We start from the raw sequence: 14,048 nt of genomic DNA on the forward strand, positions 1-14,048 counted from the left end.
CTTGACTCAGTGCCAGCCACAGCTAAACTCTTCCCTCTCCAAAACACCTTCCTAGAACTTCTGGAGTCGCCCTTCTGCACCAGTAGGAAACAAGCCTTAGTTCCCCAGTCCTGACCTACAGGCAGGGGGAAGCGGCCTGGCTGGCCTCGGTGGGTGCCCCAGGCTCCCTGGCTCCTGGCTAGACATGAAGCTCTCCAGAGTTCCAGGGCTGGTCTAAGTGGGGGACAGGAGAGGGCCCGAGGTGCTCCAGGAGCCCGTGTCCTGGGGCCAGGCCTGCCCTGTTAGTCTGCACCTGGAAAAACCCACCACCATCAAGGAGAACAAAGGCAGCACATCCATGCCTGCATCTAGGATGAGGGAGAAGGACAAGACTGACCCAGCGTAGGCAAGAAATCATCTGGTTTTATTCAGAAGCTGTTGGTCACTTGATGGAAGGCATACATGGTACAAAATTACAATGGCTTAGTTCATCATACAATACAAATCATCAAAGTCTTTACAGTTCACTACAGTCTTTGGATTTTTTTAAACTCCCATTTGATAATCCTGGAACCAAAGTGCTTCTGTACGCAGTCATCCTATTTACACAGCTCGCACAGAGCAGCGAGCCCGTCTCCCAATACCATGAGCGTCCACAGTCCACGAGAAAGGCAGTGTGAGCTCTGGGAAAGATGCCTAGAGTTCAATGTCTTGAGCATATTGGCTCCAATAAAGGCACCGTGGGCGGGCCAGGCAGCCTCAGCACCTCTGTCTAAAGTGGCCTGGAGCTGACAACACTGGGAGCCCAGAAGCCCCCTCTGCACAAGGAACACAGCACAGCCCACAAGTGAGACCGGTCCGGGAAGGGCCAGCCCAGGGAGTACTCCCGTTTCCCACGCAGGACCTAAGCACCTCCTAGGCCTTTCCAGCTCTTCAGGGGTCGGGTTACAACGGGCCCCTCACACAGCCCAGAAAGCCCTTTCCTCCTCCCTCGGCCCTCCTGCTCTCTCTCATCAGACCAGGGAACCTAGCATCTGCCTGCAACCCACCAGCTGCTCTTCCTGACACATGAGTGACCATGGTGGATGCACACTGCCACGTTTGCAGCCAGGCGTTAGTGTTGAGTCTGCACCAAAGAGCAGCAGTAACAAAGCCGGCCAGCACAGGTATGGCTGGTTAATGGGGAGGAAGGCTGGTGGCCCCGCCGAGGCCACGCCCGCCCATCTCCCACGACCGATGGGGAGCAGCAGGAGAGGTGCCCAGGGCCGTTCCTCAAGAAACAGGACAAACTCCCCCCGCCAGCCTCCACACACTTCATCCCCAAACCCGCAGCAAACCTGGGAGCTGAGCGCAGTGGGGCCTTCAGCCAGGGCGGAGGCCAGGGAGCTGCAGTGTCTGAGGAGAAGCAGGGCGAGCTAGGGCGCCCCATCCAGAGTCAAGGAGCCTTGAGAAGCAGACGGCTCAACCAAGGCATTGCAGATGTTGTTAGGAGACTGAACGCAAGGGCTATCAATGGGCTCCTCAGGATCTGGGCACTAATGGGTAGTCTGGGGGCGGGAACACAGCCCTCCCTGCCTCAGTGTCCCCATGTACTGGGGGAGGGGACACGGAAGGCGTCTGCTGGTAAGGTTCACGCTGCCGGGGCCAGGGCTCTCGGAAGGCTGGGTGGCTGGGCCTTTGGTATGCGGCTGCCTGAGTGCCAGGAGGAAGGCAGGGCTCCCTCCGCGCACAGGCAGGGATTTGGTCCCAGAGACCACAAGTGCACCGCTAGGAGGCGCCACTCTGCTCACTCTGTCATGGCCCTGTTACCTGGTGGGGCCCAGAGAGCGGCAGGTGACGACTGTGGCTCACAAATAATTTCAGCTTTTGAAAAAATAAATAGAAATAAATATATTCCAGGCATCCCGGTAAAAGGACACATGGCAGAAGGCTGGAGGCCCCCCTGCGGGGCGGGGCACAGAGGCACTTGGGGGCTTGGTGGGAAGCTGGAGTCAGGGCCAGGCCCTGGCAGAGGGTAGCCACCTGCTGGGTTAGGAAAGGCACTAGTTACAGGAAGTGTCGGAGTTGAGCAGCAGTGGGGTCCACAGAGCAAGCAAGCGGCAAGCACTCGGCCAGGCCTGGCTCCGTCCCCAGCGCCCCCCACAACACCAGGAGCTTCCAACCCCTGCCTGACCAGGCCCAGCGGGGCCTCCGCCACCACGGTGAAGAAGTCAAGTGCCCAGCCCTGCTCCCGGGGAAGAGGCCCCTGGTCACCTGGAGGCTTGAGGGCTCGGCTTTGTGCCAGTGGCCAACTGGGGGAGACGCTCAGCTGGCCCAAGACTTGCGGTTTTCAGGGTTCTTGTGGTTCCTGTCCACCTTGGCCAGAGCAGCAGTCAGCGAGGCCAGGTTGGTGGTGGAGCCGGAGAGCGTGGCGCTGCGGCGGGCCTCGGAGGCCCCCGGAGGCCGGGAGCTGCGCCTGCGCCCAGCCGCCGGGGCCCTGCGGACTCGGCTGGGCCGCACCAGGAGTCCATAGCCTGGGTTGCACTTGAAATACTGCTTCCCGCCGATGGAGCCGTCGTTTTTTCCTGCGGATGGGGGGCAGCGTTACAGGGGGGCCCTGCACAGTGCATGGTGCACCCCCCCGGGGTGGTCCAGCAGGAGCAACCCTGAGAACCAATCAGGCCACAAGGACAGGCAGCCCTGGATCTGTGGCCGCACGGGGGGGAGGTGACTGACCCTGGGAAAAAGCACAAGCAGGCCCCAGGGCAGAGCTGGCCCCGGGGTCCACTCGGCCCTCTCCTTCCACAGGCTGTGAGCACAATCATTTCTTCCTAAATTCTTACATGGAAGCTGACATAACTGCCTTACAGCGGCCAGGCTCATGCCATGCCTGGCAGGTCAAAATGGGTGGAAAGCAACAATTCCTGTGCAAAGGCAAAGAGGAAATGTGGGAGGAGACAGGGCCACCTGGCACCCAGGACAATGGGGACAAGATCCAGAAGCAGAGTCCTCTCTTCTGTGCCTGCATCTCTGTGCATGGCCCCAGGACCTCGCTGCCCACCCCCAACCCCACCAGGCCTCCACATAGCCAAACCCCACTTCCCAGCCCTCCAAGACTTCCTGGATGCTGCCACCCCTCGTGGGGCCACTCCATCTCCCAGCATCTCTGTCAGATGCAGTCCCTGCTGTAGAGACCCCACTCCATGCCAGCCATGGTCCAACCAGACCCTGCCTCAGCCCTGTCCTCCCTGCCCCCAACAGGGCTGTCTGCATCCAGGCTTGCCTCCTCTCTGCGCTCCTGGGCCTTTCTACCTCCGTCACTGGCGTTTCTGCTGGCCTGTTCTCATGTGTGTGCCTTCCAGCGGGGCCCTGCAGCTCTTCCTTTCTTCTCTGACTGGACTACTACCCTGCATGCATTTGGCCAGCCCGGGACTGGGCCCAGATGCCCTCCTGCCTGGCGGGCCCAGACATCTCCTAGACAGCCTTCCCGTGCACTCTCACTGTTCTCTTCTCTAAGACATAGTATCCCCAAACCCTCTACTGCCTTCGGATCAAACTACACTCCTCAGCAGGACCTGTGCCCAGCAGGTGCCTGCAGGCCTCACGCCTCCCTCCTGCTCAACATCCCCTGTGCCACTTCCCTCTATCCCCTGGCAGAACTATGTCCATACAAGGTGGCAGGAGTGCTGAGTTTGAACTCAGAACCTTACTCTTGCCAGGTATTCTACCACTACATTTTAGGTGCATGTTTACTGGTCATTTTATCCCTTTAGAAGGCTAACTTAGATAAGTCAGGGACTCTGCTTCATTCACCAAAGTATCTTTGGAATCTAGAATATAAATGAGAACACAGTGTGTGCTTAGTTTTATGTCTTGTTGGAATGAATTACTCACTAATCTCCCCTTAAATCTTCTAAGCATAGATTGGCCTCAAATTCGAGACCTCCAGCTCAGTGCCCAGAGCCTTTTAATCCTTCCACTCAACTGCAGACACAGACTCCTTCTGAATTTCCCTTTACACTTCAGGAGAAATGTCCTTAATTTCTTTTCCAGTCTATGCTCCCTACGTTCATCTTCTGGCGGCAATTCCTATTCACGCTATTCCCTGCCAAATTATTTCCGAAAGCAGGGGTGACTTCACAGCGCAGTGCACAGGCAGTGACGCAGGCGGCAGACAGGATGAGGCTTTGGCACTTGTCTGCAGCCAGGGGAGGCCTGCCCAGCTCAGGCTCAGGTCCCGTGGTAGACCCCAACAAGAGCCTGCTCCGAAATCTCAGCTCCAACCCACCACCAAGCCATCTCTCCAGTGTCTTGTGGGCAGCGGCGGGCTGTCCCTCCCAGGAAGGCTGGGACTTGATCTCAGCCTGGAGGCAGACCCAGATTTCCTGTGCCATAACCACCCTTCCAGGCCCTGTGCCAACCTGGAAGACTTAGAGTGGTCCCAGCCCTCTCACAGCTTGGCTGAGAGAAAGGTAAAAGGTGAGGGCACTTTGAAAACAGTCCTCGATGTGCAACACTGCCATCTGCTCAGGAGACTGACCACGTGACACCTAACCTCCCACGTGAACGAGGCCGGCCGGAGCGGAAAGATCTATGAGACTCTAATATCTGATGAACCACCAAGAAACCAGCAGTAGACTGGTGGCTCAAAGTGGCAGAGACCTAGCCTAGAGGAAAACAAAAAAACAAAAAAAAAAGAAACAGCCCAGGGACAGCTCTTAGGCCCTGAGCTCAACCCTAGGCCAGGCAAAAAAAAAAAAAAAATCTGCTGAGGGAGGCTGTGAGGTGCACGGGCCTGGGCCTCCTCCAGGCCTCCTCCAGCCATCTTCCGGCCGTCCTCCACCTCTTGTTCCCGTGCCCTCGCCCAGCCCCTCACCTGAAGGCAGATCCAGCTCCACGCCGACCCAGGTGCCCTCCTGGAAGTCAGTGGGCCCGATGTACCGCACGGTGCCCATCTTGTTGGAGCCCACCACGACGTACTCGCCCTCTCGGAGCCAGTCAGGGACCTCACCAGCCTCTTCAGAGTCGGAGCCCGCATCGGACCTCCCCAGGGCCACAGCCCCCGCATCCTCGGGCCCCTCGGGGGCCGGGTCCTCCCCAGGCCCGCTGCCCAGCATGCGGGAGAAGGACTTCAGCTCTGAGGTCCGCACCTTCTGGATCCTGAATGGGGAGGTGGGGGGTGCTGGGGGGCTCTGTCCCAGAGGGACCGGCTCAGCCTCTGGGGCGGCTGGGGCAGCCGGGGCATCAGGCCCAGGGGCCAGCGCATCGGACAGGGTGGCGGTGGAGACGCTATGGGAGAAGTAGCCGCTGGAAGCCTCGCTCAGGGGGCTGGGAGGTCCGTCTGCGGCCTCGGGGACCAGTGCAGGCATGGGGGCCGTGGGTGCAGGGGCCGTGGATACTTCCACGGCCAGGCTGGGCCCCAGGTTGCCTTGCTGGACCTAGGGCAGGAAGAAAGGCAAGCGCAACTGAGAACGGCAGCTGGGGCACCAGGCCCAGGGGCTAGAGCATGCCCAGTGAGCTGCTGACCTGACGAAGGCCAGCCAGCAGCTGAGGCACCAACACAGGCCTCTCGCTTCTTGCCCTTTCTGTGAAGGAAGGCTAGTCATGGGCCCTGCACACCCATCCCACAAGAAGGCAGCGAGAAGCCCCCGTGCCAGGAGAACACTTTTCCAGCTAAGTCAAAAGACTGATCTCACCAAGGCTCTGAAAGCGTGCCGGCCGCCCAGGAACCCAGAGAGCCTGCTCTGGGCAAGCTGGACTGGCTGGAGTCCTGGCTGTGAGTCAGGGACAAGGAAGGAGACACAGAGGCCTGTGGGCCATGGCCCTTTTTCTGGGAGGCCATTTTTCTGGCTGCCAGGTCAGGGGTTGGGAGCCTTTGGTCCTGGGACTCAGCCAAGAGGATCTGCTCGACACGGCAGCGCTGGCCCCAGGCGGGGCACTTGGTCAAATCACTAAGTCTACAGCACCAGGCAGAGGACAGACACACAAAGGCAATCTCTCCAGGGGAATGGCCACAGAGGTGTGCCGGGGAGGGCAAGGAGAGACGGGGGATTAGGCAGGAGGTGAAGGGGCTGTTCAAGAAAAGAAATACGTTTCCCAATATTTACAGAAAAATTATTTATATTCCAGGAATGGTCATTTTCCATTTGAAATACAGGATTTATTTGAACTGGGAAACAGCTGAGATCTATAAGTCTCTTACAGTTACTTGGCTTAACTCAGCAGTTTGATAAATCATGCATTTTCCCGTGAATTGTCATTTATATTCCTGTTTCCAGAGGCCTTTATCCCCCACAAGGCACACTTTCAGGGGATGAAATTAACGGCACCTCTTGAGATTAACAGCCCATTTTTGTGATGGATCTTATGGATGCAAAATTTATTCAATCCAATAGATCAATAACTGTCAACAGCATAAATACTCTAAAAGATTAGGCAATCCTTCAATCATTTTTCTTTAACAACTTGAACATGTTTTATTTATTCCTTTTTCTATCATGACCATGAGGAGAAGAACACACAAATAAAGAATGGAAAGCAACTACGGTCCCCAACTTTTCTTCAGGTTTACTGGTACTGAAGTGTTCCCCAGACTCACGGGTGGGGACGAGGGTCTGCTGAGCAGTGGGGAGACTGAACGTGGAAGGAGCATGGACTGCTGCAGCCTCAGCTGCCACCGGCTGACCCTCAAGCTGGGGAAGGTGGTTAGTTGGAACCTAGGTGCCACCAGTGGATTTTAGCCTTGCCATTAAAGAACAATTCTAGTGTTTGAGTGTCTCAAGCCATAGACACACCTAGAGAGCAAGAAGCCCTGAGTTCAAACAAGAGAAGAGAGAGGGGAAAGAGAGAGACTGCCAGAGGAGTCCCAAACTGAGGAGGGTCATCAAGTCCACAGGGTCTCAGGAAGACCTGCTGCGTGCACACAGTCTCTGCAGAGGGAAGGACGCGCCCCGAGGGAAGGGCCACAAAGACGCCAGGAGGACCCTCGAGAGAGAGAGGAGGGGATAACTATAGGTATGATGTTCTCTCAAATTACTGCGGCTTTTTGCTGTTAAATTTTGATAAACAAAATTTTCCTATGAAGATACAGCATCTCCTAAGAGAATGAAGTCACAGTGGGAGAAAATAGATTCGCTATTCATAAGATGAGAAGTGCTTTTGATCTGTGGGAGATCATAAGAGACTATTTTCTCCCAGCTTAGCATTAGTCTTTTCACGCTGATATCATGAATCAGAATGAAATGTAAAACTGAGAATTAAGCAAATACTTAGAAGAAGGAGATTGTTCTGTTTATAGAAATCCCCTCTGCCTAGCAGTGGGCTACTAAAGCACAGACTACATTAGCAGTCAAGCACCTCAAAGTTTAGCAATCATATGATTAACAGGTTGAAAATAGCAAGGTGCAACAAGGAGAATGTACAGGGGGAAGACAGTGACCTACACTGCAGTCCATTACCCGAGCGAGACAGAGAGGAAAACAAGTACAGGTGTGGGCACAACGATCCAGAGCTAGGGCCACCCCTGCAGTGGGGCAGCCCCAGCCTGGGTGACTCACCTCCTCCATCCTGGTGGCCCGGGGATCTGGGGAGGCAGACTGCACCAGGACTCGGGGCACGGGCTGAGGAGACAAGTGTGCAAGTGAGGGGCCCAGAGAGCTCAGAGACATCACACGGATTTGTACTGGGCAGACAAGAGCTGGCAGACAAGATGCCACCATGTTCCAGTCAGAAAAGCAGGTGCCAGGGCTCCAGACCATGCAAAGAACCTGGAACCCAGCAAGGCCTGCCCCCAGCCAGGGAGACCTGCACAACTCACTGACCGCCCACGGAGTGCTCCTGAGGCAGACATACACAGAGATCTACTGGGTGCAAGGGCAGGCGCCTGGCCTGGGAAGTAGTAAGGACAGGAAGGATCCAAGAAGAAGAGATGAAGACAGGAAGAAGAGACGAGGACAGGAAGGATCAGGAAAAGTAATGGAGACAAGAAGGATCCAGAAAGAAGAGATGCAGACAGGAAGAGTCCAGGGAAAAGAGATGAGGGACAGGAAGGACCCAGGAAGGCCGGACAGGAAGCAGAAAAACCATCTAGCACCTAGATGGCCAAGGTGTAGTCAAGACAACATAGATTTCCAGGAGTGAGAGAGGAGGCCTGTCTGGCTGTGTAAGGAGACAGGGCCAGTGAGGACAGGAGGACAGTCGAGGGCATGCAGGGCTAACCTAACTGGGAAGCAAATGTCGGGAACACACTCTCCTCTCCCTGAACTGTTGGCTCAAGAATGTGCCTGCATGGGTCCCATACCCCAGGAAGCACAGTGTGACAGAAACTTGTGGCTAAACAGAGCAGCAAGTTCCATGCTTATACGTAAGATTTTCTTTATCTGGTGCAGACATCCTGCTACCTGGCCCTTATCTAAACAGTTCCTGGATTCACTCCTCTACCCTAACCCCTCCTGTCTCCCCTGAAGGAGCATATAAACCCCTGTATGAAAAATAAAATTTGCAGCTTGATCAGAATTCTTGTCTTGCTGCCTTCTTTGTGTCTCCTGTCTCTCTCATTCCTCCCTCTAGGTTCTTGGCCCTAGTTGACGTCCCACTGGACAGGACAGTCCTCAGCTTCCAGAGCAAACAAAACAGATGATGGATGAAAACCAGAAAGACTCATCTGGAAGTAGAATGCACTGCAAATTGACTGGAAGAATATTTAACGTGCATGGAGTCAAAACAATAATGAGATCCCAGCAAGGAGCCAGTGTAGGTATAGGGTGAGAAGAGCCTGCATAAATGGGTAAAAGCCATCCCAAGGGTGTTACATACAGACAGGTCATTCAAGGCACAAAGAGGAAAAACTAAGAACAAGAGCTAGGACAAGGGATGGGAAGTCAGAGAAGGAAGCAGCAGTCTGAAATTGATTTTGTCACTAGGTTTAAGCAGGGTCAGATATGGAGGCCAATGAGCTTGACTGTCTTTGGAAGGAGTGGGGAGTGGCCTTTTATCTGCCTCAGCAGCTCAGGAATTTCCTCCAGGTTCTGGCTCTCATGCTCAATGCAGAACCCAGCTCAGGGCAAATCACCAGGTCTCTGAAGGTCCAGGGCCTCCCACCTACAGCCGTGCCCACACCCAGGCGAGAAAGGCCCTAGACTGGCAATCTGGTGGAGTGGAAAGGAAGGGGTTAAGCCAGTAACTGAAACGGAGGAATGGATCGGTCATAGAACAGAAGTATCAAAGGCAAAGAGGATTCTGAGGAGAAAGAAATCACAAACAGAACCATCCAGAATACCTCCTGAGTGGAGCAACTGTATTTTGAGGCCATCTAAAGCAGCATGGCAGTGTGCAGTGGTGGTATTTGCCATTCTACCTAGAGAAGCCAGTTCTTCCCATGGTAAGGGACGTACCCTAGCTGCCCAGCCATGGACGTGGCTGTGTGACATCAGGGATGATGGTCACAGGCTATCAAGAGCTGCCCTGGGTCACTAAGGACACAGTGATAGGGATGTTCTAGAAGATGACTCTCTAGGAAGAGGACACTTGAGTCTATGTGAGCATGCGAGGCCGCCCCACCTGCGTGCAGGGCTGGAGTCACCAGACCTTCCATGGCTGGCAGTGGCCGGGGATCGCTCAGCCATGCTGAGCAGGGCACCCAGCACACGGACATCCTACGGAGCGTTTCTCCTTCCCACAGAAAAGCTCAGTTGCAAATGCTATTGTCTGCACGTGGCGCTTGTGCAGGTGTCGTTGCCTCTATTTCAGGAGCTTGAAACATTTCACATTCTAAGTTCAGAAATCCTATGACATATCTGGTAGCTATTAATAAAGTGATGCAAAGCATTCTGCAGCTATAAATATTAGGGCGCGTAAGAGTAACTGTCTACATTTCACACGGGAGGCGGGCTCCACAGCCTTCACCTGTTCTACTCCAGTGAGCTCATCTGGCCCGGTTCATGCAGAGAGGGGACAGATCACAGCCTCCACATCTACAGCACAGCTACGCAGGTGGTGTGATGGTCACTTCCCAGAGTGCACCTTGCCATTTGTTAGCTGTGGCTCTCACACAGCACAAGAGGGCCGGGGAAAGGACTAGGATCTCCTCACTTGACAGATGAACTTCTCTGCAACCCTTGCTGCCTACGAGAACAAATTCCTATCCCACAGCACAAGGCTACACCACTCTGACCGTCACTTAGCACCATGTCCACTCCACTCCTGCCCACCCTGCCTTCCAGGCCTCATACCCACTAGTTCTCAGGGGTCACTACACTGGTGGGTCCCAGCTCTAGCAAGGCAGATAAAGGGAAGCAATAATCACTTTACTCCTGGGGCAATCAGGAAGACTGTGGCTAGAGGCTAGGTCAAGCAGGAAGTCAGTGAGAAGTCATTTGAACACACCAACTGGGCATGATGGTATGTTCCTATAATCCCAGCTACACGGGAAATCTCAGAATTGTATTGAGGCTGGCCCTACCTCATAACAACAAAATAAAACAACAACAACAAAAAAAGCAAAGAGGTGGCTCAAATGGAAGTGTATCTGCCCAGCAAGTACAAAGCCCTAAGTTGAAATTTCCATACCAAATAAGTAAGAAATCACTTTAAACTTTCTTCAACACTAAGTTTTCTTATGCATGATTTTCTTGTTGAAAAACAAACCCTTCTATGCTAAGGGTGTAGTTTAAATTGTAGAATGCCAGCTAGCACAGGGAGTGAGCCTGAGGCCTCGAGTTCAAAGCCCTGTATCACAAAACAAAACCTTCTAGTACCTATAAAAAAATCCTTTCCTAATAACCATTTTACCCTGAATTTGATAAATTCTCTAATGTCATTTTAATGTCTATCATCTTGAGACACAGACAAATGACTTAAACCCAATTTAGAACATTATTGTGATTATTATTTGGAGGGAGGTTCCTGAGGTTTGAATTAGGGTATCTCATGGGCTAGGCAGTCATTCTACTGCTCTAGCTCTCCCCAACCCTACCTTTTTAAATTTTTTTTTTTTTGCCAATCCTGAGGCTTGAACCCAGAGCCTGAGCATCGTCCTTGGGCGTTCTCAAGGGTAGAGCTCTACCACTTGAGCCACAGCACCACTTTTGGCTTTTTCTATGTACATAGTACTGAAAAATGGAACCTGGGTCTTTATGCATGCTAGGCAAGCACTCTACCACTAGGCCAAACTCCCAGCCCTCCCCCAACCCCCTGTGAGCACCTCCTGCCTTTTATAAAAGTTTGGTTACTTTTGAGACAGGCGCTTACTCCCTGCCCTGATGCACACACGGACCATGGTCCACCTACTTCAGCCTTCCAGGATGAGACATGTGCTTACACACACACTTCTTCCACATGGATGGCATCTTACACTTTATTTTTTATTTATTTGTTTGTCAGAACTGTCCTGGAACTAAGATCCTCCAATCCCAGCTTCCCGCATACCTGGCTGGCAGGCCCGCACCACTGCTGACCTGGAACCGCCTTCCTCCAGATCTCAGCCTCCCAAGTAGCTAGGATTAGGGGCATTATCCACGAGCACTTAGCTTAGGAAACTATTTGTATGACAAGAACCAAGCTCTCATTTTCTTGCTGCTAAGGTAGGAAAATTTAAAACAACAAAAGCAAGAAGCAGTGCATTCAACAAATACTTCCTAATTTTCAGAAACCTTCTGATAAGATTAGCACAAGATGGATGAAAATCAGTCATATGTAATTACCTGAGATTAAGACTCAGCCATAATAACGTAATCAATAGACATGGGTGTTTAAAGGTTATGCTCATCAGAGAAGGGGTGGCTCTCCTGAAGAAGGGAGAACAGCAGGGAGTGGTGGGTCAGGGAGGAGGCTGAGGAAAGGCTGCCCAGACGCAGAGCCGCTGGATCCTGGGTGGATCCCTGAGTGCCTGGTGCAGCTACCGTCTGCTCCACACTCTGAGTACCAGACCCACCTAAAAGGAGGAAGGCCACCACCACACCAGTCTCTCATCCATCCTACTCCAGAGTCCTTGTGTTAAATGCGAAGCCTGGAACTGTGGCTGACGTGTCACTGTCTCCTTGGTGTAAACCCTGCACATGGCTGGAAGCACATGTGGAAGGTGGCACTCTGTCTAAGCAATGTCTAGGCAGGGGTGAGACACTGCTGTTACTGCGCACGCGTCACAGTGTGTCCTGACCTACGCTACAGTCCACGGAGGCATGGTCTTCCAGGTTTTCCTTCTCACATCCGCCTCCTTGACTGCAGCATGAGGGGCCGTCTACTTCAGAAGGGATGGGTAAGACAAGAAACTGCAGCACTGCGCAGTGCATTCCTTCTTCAAGTACTTTATGGTCTCACTCCATGAGCATAATCCCCTGGTGAGGGTCTCATGGAGGCAGTACTGGGGTTTGAACTCAGGGCCTCATGCTTTGCTAAGCACGTGCTCTACTGTTTTGCCATTCCTCTGGCCTCTGTTTGGTAACTTCTAGCCAATTTGGGTGAAATTTCTGTAAGGTCAAATCTCAGCCTGTCACTCACACCTGATAGAAATGCTCATTCTACCAGGGTTTCTTCCTTCCACAACAAGGTGACATCACCTAACATGGCAGCCACTAGCCACATGAGGAAACTGAGTACCACACTCAACTTGTCACCTTACTTAATTAAGTGTACATCGAAGCATGTTTTAAATATGTCTAGGTCAGCCTGGGCATGTGAATCTGCATTTTTTATTCTATGAACTCTAAATATAGATTAAGTATTTACAGTATAAGTTTAGTATGGTTCTGAACAATATTGCCTTATCCTGCCCATCCCCAAGCAAGAGCCCAATCCTCAGTCTCTAGAGTGGAGAATGCACACTGCCCATGCCAACCACCAGTGGCACTGCCCGGGTCTTGTGTGCTGGAGTCAATTATTAGTTTTCAGATCAGCAGCTACACTGGATTCTGAAGACAAATTTGCCAACTTTTAGTATCTCTGAAATGGGGCAAAGCTAGAGGCAAGAGCTGAGAATTCATTACTGAAGCAAATGAAGCCCAAATTCAATTTTTTTTCCTGGTGGTACTGAAGTCTGAACTCAGGGCCTAACACTTACTAGGCAGTTTGCATCACTAAAGCTACTCCCTCAAGTCCCTTCTTGCTTTAGTTGTCTGTCAAGATAGATATCCCATTCTTGTCAGGGGCTGGTTGGTATGTACCTCCCTCAACATCTGACTTATTGGTTGAGATGGGGTTTCCCTAATTTTTTTGTCCAAGCTGGCCTTCAACCACAATCTGCCAAATCTCTGCCTCCCAAATAACTGAGATTACAGATATGAACGACCATGCCTAGCCCAAATCCTCCTTTTACTCAGGAGGAAGTGTTCCTGATTCAAAGAACAAATTATCTATACAAAACTATTTCCTTCCTGTTAAACAGCCAGATTGCTAAGCAGAAAGCTACCTGGTCACCTTTTTTTTTTAATCAAGAAAGAAAAGGCCTACTGAATAGGTCTATTCAAACTTCTGTTAGTTCTATAACAAAGGAATGTAATATCCCACATTCTCATTTAGCCAGTTAGCACAGGAAATATGAAATCATAGGGGAAATGTCCACCTAAATTATCTCTTAAATAACCTGAATGACTACAGAAGATGGTAGGCTAGAACATCTGTCTCATTTTGGCTAGGTAAGGTGCTGCACTCTTATTTATTTATTGTTTATGTGGTACTGAGGAATTGAATCTTGAGCTTCAAGCATGCTACGCAAGCACTCTATCACTAAGCCACATTCCCAGCCCTGGCACTGCACTCTTATTCAAGGTGAAGGCATGCATTTACAGAGCTCATTTCACCAAGGAAGACCAAGCCCAGACTGTTTATGGGGGAGAGCACGGATTATGGTGTTTCTGAACTTCTCAGAAGTATGTCACATAACAAAAGATGGCCTACTCAGGAGCATCTTCATGACTATGCCAGACTCTGCCGTGCTGGAGGTTCTGCCAGCACGTTCGAGGCCCTGGTGCAGCCAAAGAGCTGCCCTCAGTGGACAGGGCCACCTACCCAGGAGCAGACACAATAGAGACTGAAATGGGCCTGTGCTTTTGATGGTGGAAATTCAACCTGACCATTAACTTTAATTCCCCAGGTTA

General features: G+C 52.2%; 1 protein-coding gene across 1 annotated transcript in view; it reads right to left on the bottom strand.

Annotated features, from left to right (window-relative positions):
• Positions 1 to 1,424: 1,424 nt before the first annotated feature.
• Kif13b (kinesin family member 13B) overlaps positions 1,425 to 14,048 on the bottom strand; it is a 139,423-nt gene continuing 126,799 nt past the window's right edge. The window contains exons 38-40 of the mRNA XM_090353682.1: positions 7,515 to 7,577; positions 4,835 to 5,396; positions 1,425 to 2,543 (exon numbers count right to left, since the gene is read on the bottom strand). Of these exons, the coding sequence (XP_090209808.1) occupies positions 2,284 to 2,543; positions 4,835 to 5,396; positions 7,515 to 7,577 (885 nt within the window). The 3' untranslated portion in view covers positions 1,425 to 2,283. The remainder of the gene's footprint in view (positions 2,544 to 4,834; positions 5,397 to 7,514; positions 7,578 to 14,048) is intronic.

Source organism: Megascapheus bottae, chromosome 20, assembly GCF_031878675.1.
Source record: "Megascapheus bottae isolate mThoBot1 chromosome 20, mThoBot2.hap1, whole genome shotgun sequence".
Classification (NCBI taxonomy): Eukaryota; Metazoa; Chordata; class Mammalia; order Rodentia; family Geomyidae; genus Megascapheus; species Megascapheus bottae.